This window comes from Aptenodytes patagonicus, chromosome 19 (assembly GCF_965638725.1).
Source record: "Aptenodytes patagonicus chromosome 19, bAptPat1.pri.cur, whole genome shotgun sequence".
NCBI lineage: Eukaryota > Metazoa > Chordata > Aves > Sphenisciformes > Spheniscidae > Aptenodytes > Aptenodytes patagonicus.
In genome coordinates this window covers 6627789-6647852 of record NC_134967.1, presented here as the reverse complement: position 1 = coordinate 6647852, position 20064 = coordinate 6627789, and the positions used below count along the sequence as shown (strand labels likewise).

The window sequence follows — 20064 nt, the reverse complement described above, 5'->3', positions numbered from 1 at the left end:
GAGGCTGGAAATAAAAATCATCCTTCAAATGTTACTCTCTGGACTAGCCCTTCAGATGGAGGCTGACGTGTTGGGAAGATAAGGCAGACAAATCACACTAGAAAAGAGTTTGCAGATAAAGCTATTTCAGGGCCAGGAGTTGGTTGCCAGTTGCAGGTCCCCTTCTTGCAGGCCCTGCGGATGTCATAAAGGGGCTAAAAGACCATGAAAACGGTTTGTGAAGAGCTTCCTTCTCTACTACAGAAGTCACAGCCATTCACAAAAGCTGCTGAAGTGCAGAGAGATACGTCCCGAGGCTAAACCCAACCTACCTGTAACTACTCTGAGTAATTTAGGTCAGTACCCACAGTGACACAGACCGTGCACTGCAAAAGAATTGTGGGGTTTGGCATATGGTGGTATTATTCTGTAAAATCCTCATGAAGATAGGCACAATTCCATGAGCTGGAGCTGCACAAGTTCTCCCACACGCTTTTTTTTTTTTTAAATGTAAACAATGTGGGATGTTTAAGGCCTGGGGAAACCCAACCTCAGCCAACCTCCTGCAACCTCGGCCCACAGATCGCTTCACCTGCATCTCTCGAGCAGCGCAGGTATCTGAACCACTGAGAACTGGCCACACCACTGCAGGAAATACAGTAACTTGCTTCCCCCCCCCTCAGCCTGAGATCCCAAGTTTGCCGCCTTCTCTGTCCTTTGATGTTTTCTCTTTGCCCATTTTATGCATTTCCTGCCCAAACCATCCCCTTCCTCACACTTATACGCAACAGTAGAAAGCGGAGTCCAGCTCCCTGCCCGCTCTCACCTACTCAGCAAGGGATTTATCACTTACCAAAACCACGGCCCTCACCCATCCTTTTCCCAACCGCCGCCTTGTAGCTCTCCCATCCCCACCCACGGCTAACCCCCCCGGGGCCGCAACAGGCGCTGGTTTACTTCCACCGCACGTGGCTGACGAGGCAGCTGAGGCACCTACCTATATTTAGTGCCAAAGTACTGAAAGAACACTAGGTACCGGGTTGGGGAAGAAACCATCTTTGCTGCCTACAGCCCTACGGCGGAGGCTCTAGGTCCGGCGCAGCGGGCACCCCCCGCGCTCCCCAGCGCGCTGCTGGCGGCGGGGGACGCCGGCGGGGCCCCGGGGCAGACCGGCGGCCTTCCCGCCCCTCAGCGCGGCGCAGGACAGGGCCGCGCCGCGCCGTCCCCCCTTCCCTCGGCCGGCTTCCCGCCGGCGGCCCGCCCAGCACCGCCCGCTTCCGCCGCCGCGCTGGGCGGGCCCCGCCAAGGGCCGGGGCCGCTGTGGCTGTGGGGACCGTGGAGGGGCGCAGTTCCGGGCCCGCCGGGGCCTGGCTCCGCTCGCCGGCAGGGCCTCGGGGCCCGGGGCAGGCGGGCTGGCCGGGCAGCGGCCCGGGCCGCGGGGGAGGCGAACGGCGGCGGCGGGAGCCCTGCGCGGGGTTCCTGGGCCGCTGCCTGCGGCCCGGGCCCAGGCGGCTTCTCTGCCAGGGCGCGTTTTGGCCGGGGAGAGCAGTGCCGGGGCTCTGCGCCTCCGTTCGCCTCTCCCTGTGACACCTCACCCTGGTCTCGGAGGTTTTCCTTTTGCCTGGAGGGAAGCCGAGTGCCTGGCTGAAGGTGACCCAGCCAGTGATCGCGAGGGAACAGACCCCTCTCGAATCCTCTCCTTTATCTTCTCTGCTGCTCTTCGGCTTTTACGTTGTACTGCAGGCAGCCGTCTTCTGGCGAGTGGCTTTGTCTGCCTTACAGCTTGCCATTAGAAACCACCCGAGCTGGACTTCTTGTTTGGTTTTTTGTCAGTTTCTAATGAGAATTGATCCCTTGGGCTATTCCTAGCACAGTTCTGGGGGCTTCAGTTGCCCCCTGAGTCAGATAAGCGTGTCAAAACATTAAGACTTGAAGTGCCAGAGCAGGAACGTAACTCCCACGGAAAAACTGGTTTATGGGGCCAGAAGTTTACAGGGCGAATACCAGAGCACGGCACTTGCCGTGGCGAGTGGCCCTCCACGCTCTCCTCTCCTGCGTTAGAGTTACTTGCGAGTTTGGGATTGTTGACTCAAAGGCTCCGATGTTTCCAACCTACAGTGAACCCACCCCACGTGAAACTGCTCCCGGCTCTGCCAATAGCCATGTTAAAGTCCCCACAAAAACCAGCACAGGCATTTCAGGCAAGCCCGCGTTCATCTATTTCAGCCTGCCTCTGAAAAGATGTGTGCAGACTACCACTCGCTGAGGGTAAATAACAGCTACAGGGACCAAAATAGGCTAAGATAGTGATAATAAGCAAAGGCTGCAGATGTTCTTCGTGACTATGTTCTGTATTTTAAAATCTGTATTCGTCTTTTTAAAATACTGAACTGCAATATCTGTATGCACAATAGCCTAAAATCAGTATAAACAATCGCCCATCTCACTAGCAAAACAGGGAGAGCAACAGAAAAATCCCTGGCCCCCTCATACAAATCTGAGATCTGTTTTGAATGGAAAAATCCAACCAGCTTTGAACTCACACAATGGCATCCAGACTCCATTATAATAAAACTGATGAATCTCAGCTTTAAAGGGGATGGTAATTTCTAATCCCCGAGCTTGTGCATACACACGCAGGCAGAAACATCCACACACTTTCATCTATGCTGGAAGAACCAAAGAAAATAAAAATTGCATTGATTTGACCTTTATGAAACCACATAAAACAGAGGCCACAAGAGGTCACCTTGCCCCTTCTCCTGGACCGAGGTGATCGGCGGGGCCAATTCCTTTTCCTGCGTTCCTCAGAACCCCCCAGCGTCTGATAATTGTGTTAAATAAGTCAGACTTTTGCTCACACAAAGATACTCTTGACTGTGCCTGACACATCAGGCAGGTCTGGGAACTCAGATGGAAACGGGAGCCTGGCCTAGGGCTGAATCTTAGCTGTAGTTTGTGTACGGAAATGGCATTGAACATCTTATTTCATCTCATTTCACTACAGTTCTGTCCATGGCTGAGGTAGGGCCTCATCGTGACATTTTGTCGTGGATTCAGATGCTCCCGGCCCCAGTGTTTGTCTGACTCTTGGTTTTAGTTTAGGCCCATGTTACACAGGATTTTCTTAAAACGTGGAGATTTACACTTCAGGCCCTTCTTTCAGCCTTAGATTTATATAAAACTTGCAGTGAATGATGCGGTTTATACTGTTCTGTCTGTGGTGCTCGATGGGTGGAGGATGCCAACTAAGCCCATTGTAATTAGCCTCGTTTATCCATGCCACGTTACATTGCCATGTCCTGAAGCAGACGGGATCTCTTCGGCTAGACCCACAAGCCCAGAGGTCTTCCTCCCTTGGGTGATTACATTGGCTTCAGAGGAGTTACTGCAGTTTTCCCACATGGCTGATGGCAGCAGCAGATCCGCTGCGCACAGAAAATTAAAAACTAGATTAAGTAGTAACAGGATTGATGCCAATCCTTTTGACACTGCTGGTACAGAATCACACTGTTGCATCCTGGATAGTTTGATTTTTTTTTTCTACAGTGCACACAACCTGGTGGCAATCCTACGGTGCAAACGACGGGCTGCACCTCCGGCTAAGCGCTCAACCACACAATTAGCGTTGAGTTGGTGAACGAGGCGGTGGCCACCGTCACAGCCAGCTCAGCCCAGAAACACACGCTGCAAACAGCGTCGGGAGCGTCTTCTGAGAACCCATCCTCACCTAAAACCGGGGAGGAGGAAGCACAGGCGAGGAGAGGGGAAGGGAACCGCGTTTCCCAGCCTACCGGACCCGCGAGGCAGCCTGCGAGGGCACCGACCCCGGCGCCGCCGCCCGCTTGCTCGGCGGCCCGGGAGGCGACCCGCGGGCCGACGGTGCGGCGGCCCTGCCCTCCGCCTCCGCCCGCCGGCGACCCCGCGCCGGGCCCGGCCCGGCCCGGCCCGGCCCTTCGCGCCGCGGGGCGGCGGCGAGCGGCGTTCGGCTGCGGGGCGGCGGGCGCGCTCATCCCCGCCGAGGCAGCGGGAGCGTGTGCGGCGGGCGCGGGGGGCGGGCGCTCGCCCGCGCGTCCTTGGCTGCCGGCGGGCGATGCGCTTCCTCCGCTGAGCGCGCCGCGGGCTGAGCCGGCAGGATGACGGTGGAGTTCGAGGAGTGCATCAAGGACTCGCCCCGGTTCCGGTAAGCGGCGAGGCGCCCCGCCGCCCCCCGGCCGCGCAGTCCCTGCGGCGGAGCGGCGGGACGGCGGGGCGCGGGCAGGGGCGCGGGGCGCCGCCGCGCTCCGCTCCGCTCCGCTGAGCGCTGTAGGCGGCGGCGGGGGGGGGGGGGGGGGACACGGACCGCGGTGAGCCGCGGTGCGGGGGACGGGCAGGGCCCTGCCGGCTGCGCGCTCCGCCGGGCCGCGCCCGGGCGGCGGTGGGCCGGGGCGGCCGTCGGCGCCGTGGGAAGCGGGGAGCCGGCCCAGCCGACCCCCGGCCCCGCCACCCGCCGGGGCTGGGGCTGGGGCTGGGGCTGGGGCTGGGGCGGCCGGCCCGGCGCTCTCCGCCGGCCGCTGGGGATGCCGCCGGCCTGCAGGCGTTGCCTTCTCGCGCACTGCATCCTTCCCTCCTCGCCTCGTTGCCCCGCTCGGTTCGGACGCTTTGCAGATGCAAAATTACTAATTGTAGCAGCCAGCAGAGAGCCCCGGATCCCATTCGTAACAGGGTAAACTGGCATCACCCTATGGGGACAGTGCTGATTTAAACCGCCCGAAGCGCCAGTGCTAAGAAATACGGTCATTTTCCATGCAGTCACATTCCCATCTCTCGGAGGGTGGATTTTTTTAGCGGTCTTGAAGGAATCCGGGCTATGACAACAAAGACTCCGTCTTGGCTGTGCTGCGTTTAAATCGGGCCGTTTCAGAAATGCCCAGGGCTGGAGAGGAGCCGCCACATTCTGGGTACAGATGCTCCATTGTGCCAGGAGCATCCTGGCTAGGTGTCCGGATGGGCTAGGGTGTCCTGATGCTATAAAGGGAAGATCAGAGCTTCCATAGCTAACGGTCTGCTGCTGCTTTCAATGCTGTGCCTGGATGAGGACAGAGGGAAAGAAAGACAATAGCCTGCAGAAGCAAGTTGGTTGGCTGTGTGTACAGGGGAAAGAGTTATCAAGGGGTCTTTCCTTCCCTGCAGGCATTTCTTGTTGCTCCTTCTCAAAACCTTTTTGTTTATTAAATGGAGCAGTTTGCATTTTCCTTTAAGTGCATTTAAAAATAATTTCTTGGAATGCAGGATTCATATGGAAGGCTGCAGTGGTCTGTTGCTGTTGCTACTCTGGACAGTTGTCATTTTGTGTATGTATGTGTGTGGTTGTGTACAGCTGCAGGTAACACAAATACCTGGGCAAGTGCATCTTCTTTATCCCTGCATACAGGAATATGTAGGGCTGTGGAAAGAGTCGTCCTCCACACGTTTTAATTTTAGTTGCCTGGTAAGATCCTGCTCTTTCTTGTTCCAAAGCTGGTTCCGAAAGTTTAATGGACAGTGTCATGTGAGATGACAGGCTGGTCTTATTTGTGTGGCTGGTTGGCACTGGAATCATGGGAGTTTTTCATCAGGAAAAAGTTAGATGCATGGACAGGTTTGCAGAAGGTATGAAGCTCCTTCTTTAAATCTCTGCTCACTTAGCATCAATTAGAATTTATCCGCCCCCCCCCTTGTTCTTTTTTGACTGTCATTTTATCCTATTGTGCTGCAGAGCATGTGAACTGTTCAGTGGCATCCTTCCAGAGCAGTGACTTCACTGTCCAGATGTCTCGTTCTACATGGCAGTGACCCTTTTCCTGGTGACGTCAAGATTGATTGATATGTTTATTTATTTATTTTGCCTTTGGTGTGTGTGGGCTTCAGGCCAAGTTTCTTAGTATGCAGGCAACATCATTCTGCTCTGTCTGCTCCATCCATAAAAACAAAACAGCTCTCAAAGCACTGTGTTGGACCTTTATCAAAGGCCAGTTATTTAAGCATGGAATTATGAACTATTTCCCAAATGGCCGGACACAGTCTGCCTGTTAGAGGGAGAACAAGACATTAGAGAAATAAGCCTGTGTATTTCAGGAGGACTGAAATATACGGAGCAGGGGAATATGTAAACTACAAACACCTCAAACAGTGAGAAAATACTGACATTAGCAGGCCTATGGCAAAAAAAAAAAAAGAACAAAATAGAATTCTTCAGACTTTCTCAAAGGGTACAGATTTTAGCCTCCTTGTATACTTTTCTTCCTCCCAACTCTTTGATTAGTTTTTCTGTTACAATTATTTGTTTGTAATACAAGAGAATCCTTAGATGCCTGTAAGGGACAGGACTTCCTCCATAGTGCATGGCAGAGATGCTTACTAACATGTCCCTAAAATCTTACAACTATAAAAAAAGTAAAATACCATACAAGCTAAACTACATAGAAAAATATAGATAAAAATGAGGTGAGAGAAGGTAGCATATAATCCACTTTTTCAACAGAGACTGAGACAGCAATAGGTAAAGGCCCTCGCCATAGGAAGCATCTGTGGAAGAGGCAAAAATTTAATCCAGATTTCCCATACCAGTGCCTTAGCTAGGAATCGCCCTCCCTTTCCTGCTGGCGCCCACTGCTGCACAGAGCCCCTCCGCACTTCCCAGCGAAGGGTTGTGCCATGTTTTACAATTGGCTTATTCCCCTCAACAGCGAGCCTTCGAGATAATCAAATTGTTTTCTGTTTGTTATACACAGGGAGGAAAAAAACCTCCAAAAAAAATATTGCACAGGCATAAACAAACACTGTATTAAGCATCCCATAATAAGACTACCAAACTAGTCTACTTTAGCAATCAAATCCAATTACATGTCAAAACACTCCAGATCAGTACTCAATATACACTCAATCCATCGTTGCTTCCTACTTTATAGGGACCAGTCGCTACGAAGAAAACTTTTGTTTTTTAAAAATTTCGTGACTTAAATATGTATAGATCTTTAGATTGGTAGATAAGCCTTATTTCTGTGAGGCGTCTTGTAGAGACATGTATATTCAGTTCCAGTAAACAAGTATAATTACCTTGAAAGACCAGTTCTAGCACATTTGAATGAAATCCCAATAGTTATTGTGGCTTTCATCTCCCTGACACTCAGAGCCTTCTGTTTAACTAGCAGCAGTCTGGGAAATCTAGGAACACGTTTCTGACTTGTTCCACTCAGTCACGGAAGCCCGTGGTCTGGAGTGATGCAAAGAACAACCCCTTACTGCCCTTACCCTTGCAGATCTGTTAAGCAACAGTGCTAGATGAGTAAATTTGGCTCATTCTTGCAAAATGGCAGTCCTTGGGCATACTGCCTGCTCCCAACACTTACCCCCTACCTTTATTCCCTCCTCTCTCAGGGAAGACTCGCTTGGTACCAAGGGACGGGTAGGGACATCGTTACTCATGCTGGGTGTAAATGCACTCTAGGAACAATCAGGAGGACGAGGGGAGAGTAGGAACAAATTGCAGAGGTTGGACCTGGCTGTAGCACTCTGTGGGTCACAGAAAACTCCAAACGCCTCTGTGGTAATTCCCACAAGGGAGGGAAATAAGCGGTTATTTCCTTAACTAACATTGCTATTGTAGTTGTTGTTGCTATTAACTAACCTTATTAATCAGACTTGTTGTGAGGGCAGGGTTACCCACTGCAGAGCGGGCTGCGTGTCACTGGGGTGAGCCAGGAGGTGCTGTGCTCCGACTGTAGCACAATGACTCAGATGCTGGAATCTTGTCACGAGGAGCCCTTACAGCTACCATGACCTGCTGGCTAACAGCATCCCTCCATAGACATCCAAGCCCCAGGCCACCGAGGGACCTCTGTGCTGCTTAGCAGGAAAGGGAGACCTGCAGTTGAGGCATAGGCCACACAAGACCATGTACGTGCCCGGATCTGAGGAGTGCCAGTCTTCACCTCCCCCATGCCTTGCAGCCTCTCGGCTGGCTGTAACGCGGTAGTTCAGAAACTCACAGGACTCCCTGGAGCAGTGCTGTCATCAGGCAGTGACCCAGGGACAGAGGCAGAGATGTTTGTTCTAGCAGTGTGCAGCCCTGTCTGCACGTTATTGCGGCTCTCATTAGGCAGAGGAAAAGGCAGGCATGTAATTCTGGCTCCATGAAAGATGCGAGAAAAAAATAATTGTCATTCGCCAGAGGAAAAGTAAGTGGAAAAACAAGTACATTCAGAAAATATTTTCTAATTCTTGCTAGGGTGTTTGAAACAGAATGGGAAGAATTAAAACCCTTAGTCAAACTGATCTTCCTAAGTCTGATAACAGACTGAATTAGACAAGTTTAAAGCTAGCATGACCAGTTTTAATGCATCGATGCTGTGTGAGTGTGTGTTAGTGAAGGCCTCCGCAGAAAAACACTTTAGTGGCTTCTGTGTGATTTGTGTCAATTGACACTCCGCACCATTGACATACAGTTTGAGGTGAGCCAAACTTATTAGCTAAGTTACTTAAAAGCAAATTTAAATTACACCCAGAATGTCCAAAGAAAGAATCTTCATCTGTTTAACTAAATCAGTTTAACAAAAAGAGCACATGGATTGATTAGAAATTGGGTTTTGTTACACAAGGCTTCTTATGTAAGCAAGATCCCTGATACTGATTGCAGTTGCATGACGATACGCCTACATAGAGAGCTTCTTTTTGAATCGGAGGCTAATGAGTACAATTGCCATCACTTGCTGGTTTAGTTGCACGAGAGAGAAGATATTATCACAGAAGCAGCATGATATTATCTACGTCAATCATAATACCTGTCTTTATCTGTTTATTCTATTTCTTATCTCTTTATCATTGCACTTCTAAAGTCAAAGAGTCTGACGTATATAAAGGGAGAAGTCAAAGCAAAGGTGTCACCATATAGTTCCTTCCTCTCACAGTACCAGCCATGAGATGCTCTCCCAGTTACAGCAGTCCATCCTGTCCATCCAGCCCCTAAATATCTATACATCGGTGTGGTGCTTTCCAAATGCAGTGAGGCTTTGTTTCCTCTCCTGGCTTCCAGCCTCCCTTTTCGGCATCACTTTAAAGTGACCCCAGGTCAGTAATACAGAACCAAATCTGGCCTTTGCCGGGGTTGTACTGGGGCATGGTTTATGGTGGGGTCCATCCCTAATCTGTTAGGTTGGCTTCTCCCCCCACGTGCGTATTTGTGGCGGTTTGTACCTGATGTGCCATACCGAGACTGTAGTTGTGACAGCTTCACCCGAAGGGGCCTCCTTCGCGATCGAGGCTGCATTACATTTCGGCTGCCCTTGTGTCAGGTGAATCACATTCACAGCAGATCACAGCAGGGCCCTCGTGGCACAGGTTTTTTTTCCTCCAGAGGTGATACCACAGAAGTATATGGAAGCAGAAGTCCCTTAATCTGAGGTTCCCTGTCATCAAAACTATGATGTGAATCCTGCAGTACTTACGAAAAAGCTGCAGTCCTTCAGCCTGCATTACTGTGAGCAGATCTGAAGGTATTTATTCAATGTGTAGTCAGGGAAAATCCCCTGGTATGAGAGAACTGACTGGGTGACAACTGGCTTGAGATCTCTGGCTTGGCCTCATAAATGGTATTTTATGCCAAATTTTTGGCAAGCAGTTTCCTTAGCAACTTTGAATTGTGAACTGCGTAAGCAGGGTATCCCAAAGGGCCAAAGTTCTGAAGCTAAAACCCCACTGATCCATCCTAACTCTCCAAAATCAGAAAAGGATTTAATTTTTTTTTTTTCCTAAGATAAAACTGCCCAGACTTTGAAGCTGTGAGTTTGCAGTGAATGATATTAAACTCTGAAATACAATCTCTCAGGCTGCTCACGGGAGCTATGGCTCATAAGTTTCATGGTGCAGCACACGGACAAGGGAAATCTTGGTATTTCATAATCTGATGATTGACTTTGTTACCGGAATAACACTCCTGTAACACACCTTGCTTTGTAATAGTATGTACCCTGTAAGAACATCTGCAAACTTTGAAATGTTTCTAGTTGCCTAACAGATCCATTTCTGAGTTGGAAGTTGCTCACTTTCATTTTCAGTAGCTGTTCCTCTGTTGTTTTTCCGCTGGCTGGGATGTATGTGGCTACACAGAGATGAAAATAATCTCTTTTGTCAGTGATAGTCTTCTGACATTTTTCTCTCTCCATGGCTCTCCTCCTGATCGCCATGAGATAAGTGTAAGGAGAAAGCTGTTCAACCGGAATGATTTTGCAGGAGAAGTTTTGCAAAGTGTAAAACTCTGGCTGTCACGTGCCAGGGGTGTGAGTGTGGACTGCTTTCCCTCAAAGCCTTCCAGAGGGCAGCACTACAAGGAACCCTAGGCCTTGTCCTATTAGGATGGCCAAAAGCCACTGAGAAAGCCAAGATCAGGGTTTTGCTAGCTGCTAGTTTTCTAGCTGTAATAAAGAATGTAAGAGGGTTGGAAGTTAGATGACAAAGCTTGCTAAAAGGAAAAAAAACAAAAGAGCAATAACTCTGTGGTGGAAGAGGGTAATTAGACCCAGAGGTAATGCGGCTGAGAGATGCTGATGCTAGCTTATCTGTGCTATTGAAATTGTCTGTGGGAGAGTCATCCATTCCTCCTCAGAGTGTGCCGCATGTCTTGATAATTGTGCTTTGCTGGTTGTCTTGGCACCATACAGTGTCTCTGGATTCCAACCCTGGTCCTCGAAGGAGTGCAGCATGGCCAAGTAAGCACGTAGAATAAGAGTTCAGTGAAACATTATTTGGCGTAACCTCATTCATGTGGACTCTAGACAGGCTCCTGTTGAAATGTGTGTTACTGCAAAGCCAGCGAGCTTTGCATTCTAGGGATAAGTCAGAGTCCGTTGTCACTCACACTGCTGAAGCTCAGGAAGCTGGAAAGGTGCCACAAAGCCAGCTTCGTGGTGATGGGAAACAATGGCGTCGAGCTTTCATCTGAAGGGAGCCCCTCCTGCTACCTAGAGTGGAGAATGGGGAGTCCAGGGCCCGAGGGCTACTGCTTGCTTTGGCACTCAGCGATTGTGCCACTGAGGAAAGTCCCTTTTATTCATTTCAACAGCTCCTCTGTTTCATTTTCCTTAGCTTAGGGAGAGGGACAGGATGGAAGGGTCACGCTGTGTATCTGAGTCAAGAGCCTGTGAAATAATTAATGTTTGTGATGACGAAGCACCTTCAGTAACATGAGGCCATGAGCACTGATTGATTAATCATTCATTTCTGGTGATCCCTTTAGGTAGGAAGGTATGGCGTCCCAGCACTGGGCTCCGAGGGGAGGAGGGCTAGAAAGGAGGGTATTGCTGCCGCGCGCACCAGGGACCTCTCCCAGCCTGTGTGAGAGAAGCCATCTGTTTACCTTCATTTCGTTATGCCTCCCAGAGACAGGAAGGCAGCGCAAACTCCTGGAGTCAGGCTGGGTTTTTTTGGTCTCAGTGGCATCATCAAGGCTGCTCTGCAGCCTGGTCAGGGAGAAGGGGTGCAGCAGCATGGTGGAGAATCCTTTGCCTGGAGGAGCTTGGGCTGCGTGTCTGGCAGCTTTCTCTGGCCGGCCTCCCCTGTGCCAGGCATCCTGAGATGGGAGCTTGTTGCATGTTATCAATGTTATCAGTGACATAGCCTCTATTAATCTGGGTGCTTTTGCAAAGTTTTGCACTGTCAGTAGGGCAGTTCAGCTTTGACGTATAATCACTGGATAAGGAATAAAGCACTGTCTCATCTGCTAATGCACAGATCAGGGCATTGTAAATTCCGCTACAACTCCTGAGTTAGTTAAATACATGCTGGGGGATCTTGCAAGTGCCTTTCTCCAGTTAAACAGTATTTTCTGATTTGTAGGGCACATATCCTGGGGTTACTAACACAGGTACAGTGAGTTGAGAGACCCTATTCGAGTCACGTGGTGGATATAAGGAGGCCGAAGACTTTCAGTTTGGTATTGGGGCTTAACAGGGCAACAGATGAACTCCGGATGGAAAGTGTGCGCGCTGGATTATTTGAGGTTAGGAACAGCATGAAGGCTGAGACCCGTAATCAGAGCTACGAGAGTGACTTTGGGTCTGGATGCAGCTGTCTCTAGGCTGCGTCCGTACACATAGTTTGTCAGGGCAAACACACATGCCTAGCCCCAGTTCAGATACATGGGGCTGATGAGAGAGCCAGTTTCCCCACCACCTAGCAGTTTCCTGTAGGCGTTGCAAAATGAGTTTATGTTAATTCCTGCACCTAAAAGCTGCCTGAAACTGCTAACCCCATAAAGCCTCAACTCTAAGCATCCTAAACTGCGCTGTTCTCAAGGGGCAGTGGAAGAGCAGGGGTGGGAGGGAGGAATGAAAATCAAGCACAAGAGCTTTGGAATCCCAAGCTTTTCTGAAATGGCGACAGTCCCTTTAAAACCTGGTTTCATAACACTATGAAATTTCAACCACAGTATTAAATTTTTTGCACCAGGAAAGCCAGTGGAACCACGAGTTTTTCTGGGTTCCTAAGCTCTGGCTTTGCTTAAAAAACCATGCTACTGCTAGCTTTGTAAGTTTGGTTATCTGGGATAAAGAAAAGAGCTCTAGAAACAGACCTGCAATCCAAGTTTTGTTGAATTTTGGGGACAGGACAGAATGTTACCCTGGAGCCAAGAGTGCTTGCTTGCTTGTTTGCTTGCAGTTCTCCTCTACATCAGGGCTGTATTCTGATTTCAGACATTTACAATCATTCCTGACTGCTCTTTCCTAAGTGTTTGTTACACGCACAGATTGTTAGCTCTTCCCATAATTAATGTGGTTCCTGTCTAATGTAAAGCTTGCTTTAAAAATAAGGGTGGAGGAAAGGAAGTGGAAAAAAAAGAAACTAGATTCGGCTCCGTGCTAACACGATGCCATGCTAACTTTGGGGAAAGGAAGGGGAACCAAGAGCAGAATTTGTTCCCTCTTTGACCAGCAATTGCAGACTTGGAGGGAGAGGGGGAAGCAGGCATCATGGCCAGTATGGAAGGTTGAGATTTTTACCTGCCAGTAGCTTTCTAATTGCTGCTTTATCTTCTCTGAGGCACTGCAGAGCCTGCTCTGTTAAGATCTTGGAATGGGCAAGACAAGGAATTGGAGCTGCAGAATTCCCTGCATGGAGTATGTTGGAGCACTAGGGAGCTGTACGCCTCAGTCCCAGGCCAAGGGGATGGATGACGTGGCTTAACTGCAGCCCCAGGGAGGCGTGTATATCTTCCAGGCTGCATGGAGGTGAATTGCGTCTCTACTCCCCAGTACACAGCAGCTAGAATGAAAGCTGCCAGCCTTCCTCACTGTAGGACCCCACAGGATGGGGAGCAGAACTAAGGTAATGAACAATTATTCCAGTGGAGTGCAAGGAGGGTGGAGGCTGAGTTCCTGCAGCTCCACTGCATCCATGCCTAGCTGCAGCCAGACTGGCCCTCAGCCCAGAAGGAGCTGCCCACAACTGCAGTCACAACACCCATCGTGGCTGGCCAACAGCAAGGGAAAAGCATCATGCTTAATGTTCTGCCCATTGTGCGAGCTGCTAGAAGAAAGGGAAAAGTGTTTCTACTTCTATTGCAATAGGTAAGAAAAGAGGACAGGGTATGCTGGAGACTCTGTTCCTCCAGAAGGCTTAGAGAAGAGTCTTTATGTGTTTCTTCCTGCACATGCGCGGTGGTGAGGAAACTGGCTTTGCCACCAGTCCCGTGCACATGAACAGAGCCTAGGCATGCATTTATCTGCCCTGACAAACTGGGTGAGACAATACCAACACAGGTCAAAGAAGTAGTGAGTAAGCCACACGTGTTGCTGCCGGAGCTGATTACTCCTCTGAGCCACCGGTCCCAAAAGAAGAAAATGAGGCAAGGTAATTGCCCCTACACAAATCCCTTGGCACAATGTTCCGTTCTTTTCACTTGGTGGGGTACATGTTTAGGCGTACTGGAGGGGGGTTTGTTTTAAAGCAGGGCATCTACAGATCTTTTTATTTTTGCGTGTTGCTGTCTCCTCTGGCCTCTCATTTTGTACAGAAGGGAATTCAGTTCAGAGACTTTGAGTTATAGGAAGGAAGAAAGGACCAGAGAAAAAGTAATGGAAAGGTTGTATGTGTTCTCAACAGCCCATACCAATCCACTGAATACAGCGCTAACCAAACGCAGTGTGGTACATTTACAGCAGAGTGTGCCCACACGCACGTTACGTTCTTGTCTTGCTTCACCTTATCTGCAGGAGCAATTTATGTGCCAGATCTCTTCTTGAGGGAGGCGGAGAACATTCTGTTGCTCTGATATAGTTAACCATCACTTACTCATTACAGTGGATTAAAGGGATGTTGTCAGAACTCATGGGTGGCACATCCCAGAGTGAAGGGCTCATTCATTCCTTAAATAAGCATAAAGTGGCACAGTCTAAAGACATTATATAGTATCAGAGAGTGAGATAAACTGTTCTCTGCTTACCCAGTCTGCTTCATCACACTACAGCAGGGCTTAATAATTTCCATACTCTTTATTAAATGCTGCTGCTAATAGAAACAGCATGTGTGAACATGTGTGTAAATGCATATGTGCACATGCAGTGTTTCCAAGGGTTGGATACATCTGCCTGTTGATAAGGTAAGAGGATATTTTATGGGAATAAAATTTAGCTGTATGGCCTCCATGTACATGCATTCAGATCTGCAGAGATACAGACATATAGCTTGTAGTCCTTTCTCAGCATCCAAGCAGCTGTGCCAGTCTTTATTTAACAGTACATAGAGGAGACCGACGTATGGTTTTGTCTGCTAAATCTCTGACCATCGGGCTGAAAATACAGTCTACTACGTGTGTAGATTTTACAGACATGGTCTGCATATATTGCTACAGGGAAGTATCTCCATGGACATAGGGAGCGGCTAAAGGAGATTTATCTGTACTCCTACAACACAGAAAAGTTAGGTTATGCAAGTGTACACACTCGTGGCTTGCTTTGAGGCCACTTTATGCCCATGCACTTGAGAAGAATAGCAGCTTAAACACCAGCATGGTCCTGCTACATTTGCAATGTTGGGGTAATGCAGAAATCTCCGTAACTCTTTTGAAGAACAGCTATTTACGCATGTCAGTTGTTCCTGCTTCATTCTAGCTCAGTGAAACAATGCTGCTTCCCACAGCTCAGTTTCTTTTCAGAATATCACCCCTTTGTTCTCTCTGATAAACCCAGTTTTTGGCAGGAAGCATGGATTTGTCCTCGCACCGTGACCTCGCCCCAGGATGTAGGAAACAGCCACTGTGATAGCACTGGCATAGCAGGAGGCCCCTTTCCCTTCCCTTCCCTTCCCTTCCCTTCCCTTCCCTTCCCTTCCCTTCCCTTCCCTTCCCTTCCCTTCCCTTCCCTTCCCTTCCCTTCCCTTCCCTTCCCTTCCCTTCCCTTCCCTTCCCTTCCCTTCCCTTCCCTTCCCTTCCCTTCCCTTCCCTTCCCTTCCCTTCCCTTCCCTTCCCTTCCCTTCCCTTCCCTTCCCTTCCCTTCCCTTCCCTTCCCCACCCCACACTTCCCACACACTTCTCTTCCCACACACTTCCCAGCTTTTCTTGCTTGCACCGTCTGGAGGCTGGCGCTTCAGATGGTGCTCTCAGATTTGCAGAGAACAGCCTACCTGAAGGCTGGAGGAAGAGAAGGCAGCAAGCTGATGTTTGGAGAAAGGCGCCTGCCTTAAGTGTTCAAAGAGTGTAATAAAACCAGTTCTGCCAGATTGAGTTTAGGAGTTTGGAGTAACGCAGGCTCTTGATGTACCACTGACTCATCTGAATTCAGAGATAATGCATAAAACTGTGGGACGATGCCAAACTAGTAAACAGGACTGAGACACTGGAAAACTCCAAGCTGATATATATGTTGATGGGATGGGAAAAGGCTTCTCTCAGAAGTCAAAATTCTATAGCAGCTAGCCTCATGGACTTTAATCTTTGCTTGAGTTCACCACAATTATTCATAGTTTAGTACTCCATACTTCTCTTTTACCTGCAGTTCTGAACTGTGTGGGTTGAGATGAGATGAGATGCCAAGAAATCAAGAAGAAGTGGAGGATTCTAGCTAAATTTTCAGTATGGAGGATGAATGTCTGTGAATCCTACAGAGCTGAACCCTGTTGTTCTGACCCTTGACTTTGTGCTTCAATTCTTTTTCTGCTGCTGAGGCCTGGTTACTACAATGCCAACTTTGTTCTCCCTTGCCTGGGCCACATCATTCAGTACACAGGACGTATTAATTTTTACTCCAAGCAGCACTGGTCCCTGTTTCCTGCCCAATGATTCCCTCTACCCCCAACATTTAGGCTTTTTGTGTGAGCTTGGGAATTTCCTCCTTGTATATGAGCCTAACCATCCTATCTCCAGAGCAGGGTCCAGGACAACATCAGGTATGCAGCAGGACAGTAAGGTTCATCCTGCAAGGATGATTTACTAGCTCAAAGGGATGTGGTAGTCCATCATACGGCCACAGAGAGCAGATAAGCAATCTGTAGCTGGTAAAAGTCCTGCTAGCTGCACTCAAAAGAATGTCCTTTTCTAAAGCTTGATGACTGAGACACTAATCCTTTATATGAGAATTAATTCCCCAACCCCAGCCACATCACAACAGTTCTGTTCCCTCTGGAGAGGTGTAAGAGGAAGTCAGAGCTAGAAAAATGGGACCATACCCAACCCTTGAGAGTAATAAATAAAAGTAAGGGATGAGTAGCGTCTAGGACACTTACTCATTTTTCCCCCAGCAAGCTTCCATGCAGCACCAGCTGAAGTAGCACAGCCATAAACTCTCATCCCTTTAGGAAAGGGTTGTGTTGCTTACTGGTATCAGTACTCTACAGGAGAAAAACCACAGTTGTTTTGTGGCACTGGGACACAGCAAAAAAGATTTGGCACCTCCAGGAGGGTGCAAGCGACACCCAACGCTCCCAGGGCAAAGGAAGGGGCAAGGACCCTCCCTTATTGCCCCCAGGTCAGTCAGCACTTTCAGCACTTCTGCTGCCAGAGAGGGCAAGACCTTCGCTGTGTTTGGCAGGACACGACACAGGAAAAGCCTTTCAGACAGAGACAAAGGGAGCATAGAGGTTGGGGAGCTCCAGTTCTGAGCCAAGGCCCAGGGGAGGGAGAGAAAAAAGAAACAAGGAGCGTTCAGTGCTGAAAGAGATCCCTGCTGGGGGAGGGTGGATTGAGCTAAACTATGGACTAGGGGAAGTCTCAACAAAGCCTGCTGGAACTTGTCCAGCCCTGTTGGTAAACGGATGCCGCCGAGTTCACTTGGGGAGAAGACAGAACTGTTTGATACAAGTTTTTTGATAAATCCATTTTGCTTGTAAAAGAAAGCAAACAAATGTCATCTGAGGAGTCACATGCCCACATAATGTTTCTTTCTTCAGCTCAGAAAAGAATATTCCTGTATTCAGTCTTTGCTGTGCAGTTTCCATATTGCAAAAGTCCAATCCGTGCGACCCAGGAAGGGAAATGCTTTCTGATGAGCAGACAAGCAATCTCTGCTCTAAAGTCGCTTAGCAAGCTGGATCAAAGTGTGTAGGAAAGAAAAAGTATCACTCGTGGGAAAGTGCAAATGACCCACCTGATGAAGTCTTGAGGGTGGAGAATGTTTGGTCATTAGCATGCCTGTTTCTGGGCATGTGTGTCACTGGAGTCCTGTTGTGGAACTTATCAGATGGATGAACTAGCTCGAGAGGGTCAAATAAGGCAAGTTACCTCTGTCTGTGGGAGACACAGCAGGCCCAGAGCAAGAGCCAGAAATTTGGTTCAGGAGAAGTCATCTTCTGCCTGCGCAGTGCAGCTGGACTGACGGGTGTGTTGTGGTGTCTGCTGCCTCACCTAGGTTGCTCGTGATGAGTCTCTGGAAGGTATTTTCTTCTCCAGAACTCAAAGCTCTCTCTTGCATCCTTCTTCTGAGTGACATTCCAGGAACTGAACTGCACAGTGTGACGCTCAGAGAGGCTTGGAGAATACTGAACTGCAGGAGAGCAGTTGTCCATGCAGATTTCAGATGCAGAGAACTGTGTCTCTTCCTGGACTTTTCTCAAAGCGTATTAGAGATGTGGTGCTAAGATCTCCCGCACATTGAACCAGAGAGGTTGAATCTTGCAGCTGTGTCATTCTTCTGCAAAACAGATATTCAGAACAGAAAGGAAGGTAGAGATCCATCCAGTTTGACAACCAGAAAAATTACTAGCTATCAGCAGAAATAGTGCTATGCTCTGATGAGCTAAAGATGGAAGTTGCTATGTGGTAGTTACCAGATTATCTTTGTCAGTTGCTCTGCCAATTCATCAGCGTTAGTGCACATGGCTGGCCCCTGGAATGATCTGCATGGAGAATCCATCACTTTGAGGTGCTCAGCTCAGCATTTTAGCTGAGAAATTACTTTCGGTGAACTGAAGGGGACAAGAACGATGTTGAACAAGAAATGGGTAGTCCTGACTGCTCTGGCAAGCGGAGAACCCCCTTTGCCCTCAGGATGGTGCCTTTCTAAAGTCAGCTGTCCGATTTACTGTCAGTCAAACTGTAGAATCCCCGAAAGGTCGATGTTCCTTAATGTTTTTACCGTAGTTTGCACAGACATCTGCATGCTGCTCATCTGAAACCACCAAAAGGACTGTGTAGAGAAGAGACACTACCCTAGGGAAGCAGTCTAGTTCAATACTATTTCCTGACCTGATCTACCTATCCTCACCAAGTCAGTTTTCTAACGGGATTTTCCTTTCCACACACACCAAAATAGCAGTATTGGAATATTAACAGTACTATGACATTATTGGGCTGCTTCCCTTCTCTCTCAAGATTTTAGAAGCTGCTCAAGTACTATGGGCAGAAGCAGGAAATAGTTTGCTGCAACTTCTGTCAGAATTTCCCCCCTAGGCTATAATGATGAGTGGTGAAAAGTTAACCGTCGTCTTTATAGCATTTCCTCTCTGCTTTATGATATGCATTATGATCTGCAGATCAATCAGGGTTGGACGGTGAGAGATCCAGATGCTCAAGGTGCTGTTGTCTCCTCGAACATTTGGCTGTGGGTTACAAAAGAGAAGCTGGGGGGAAACCTGTTATCATGAGATACATTACATAAGGAGTGCATTAAAAGAGCTAAGGAAGGATTTAATCTTTAAGCCATTAAATCCTAGAGTAATTTACGTTGGAAGAGACCTCTGGAGGTCATCTAATCCAATGCCCTTCTCAAAGCAGGTCCAACTAGATCAGGTTGCTTAGTGCCTTGATTCTACAGGAGCTCAGACTAGCTATCAGAAAGTAGTGATGGAGAATTCGGTGTATGGGCAAGTACTTGGTAAACTCAAATACTTTAATAAATTCCAGTGGGCCTTTTTATAATTTAAACATAAATGAGAAGCAATACTGGAAAAAGCCTGTACTTGTGTACATATAGCAGAATGCATAAAAGCCGTATCTGTCATTGTATGTCTCTTGAAGAGAGGTGTCAGTTTTTGCTAAATATTAATGTACTGATTTAAAGTCAATGGAACACCATGCAACCAAAACATGAAATCTTATTCATCTTGCTTCAAAACTCTGTCTAAACATACACCTCCAGCCTCTCAGTAGAAGGATAAGAGCCATAAACTGACATTTAGCGTGTTTCAGACAAAGACTTGGATATTTCTGTAGCTGTGCAAAACACGTGCAAAACATTCTCAACACTATTACCAAGCTAGAGCTAAGCTAAGTTTAGGCAGAGAATCTCTTCACCCATGAGAAGACATACTGGAAACGGTTTTAGGGGTTGTACACCTACATCTAGCCTCCATGAAAAACATGAGAAAATAGAACACCAAATGCCAGGAAAACATCTGTATTCATGTACCAGTGAAAAACAGATTTGGGCAATCTGTTTTTCATGTCTTGATGTACTTTCCCTATTTTAATTGTTTATCTACTCGGAGGTTCCTGTAGCACTCAAAAGCTGTGCTGAGACTACCTCTGACTGCTCTTAACAGCGGAACAGCAAGCTGATGTCACTGGCTGGCTGTAGTAGCTTGCTCTTAGCAAACTAGTAATCCAAACCCCATCTTGCAGCAAGACAAGCCAGCAATCTCTAA

At 48.5% G+C, this 20064-nt stretch overlaps 2 protein-coding genes across 5 annotated transcripts in view; one reads left to right on the top strand and one right to left on the bottom strand.

The window, feature by feature from the left end:
• The window catches only part of PUSL1 (pseudouridine synthase like 1), a 28732-nt gene extending 27589 nt beyond the window's left edge, over positions 1–1143 (bottom strand). For all 4 annotated transcript variants that reach the window (XM_076356273.1, XM_076356276.1, XM_076356274.1 and 1 more), the window contains exon 1: positions 977–1143. In XM_076356273.1, the coding sequence (XP_076212388.1) occupies positions 977–1035 (59 nt within the window). In that variant the 5' untranslated portion in view covers positions 1036–1143. The remainder of the gene's footprint in view (positions 1–976) is intronic.
• Positions 1144–4045: 2902 nt separating this feature from the next.
• Positions 4046–20064, top strand: part of ACAP3 (ArfGAP with coiled-coil, ankyrin repeat and PH domains 3) — a 106518-nt gene continuing 90499 nt past the window's right edge. Inside the window, exon 1 of the mRNA XM_076356456.1 lies at positions 4046–4162. Within this exon, the coding sequence (XP_076212571.1) occupies positions 4116–4162 (47 nt within the window). The 5' untranslated portion in view covers positions 4046–4115. The remainder of the gene's footprint in view (positions 4163–20064) is intronic.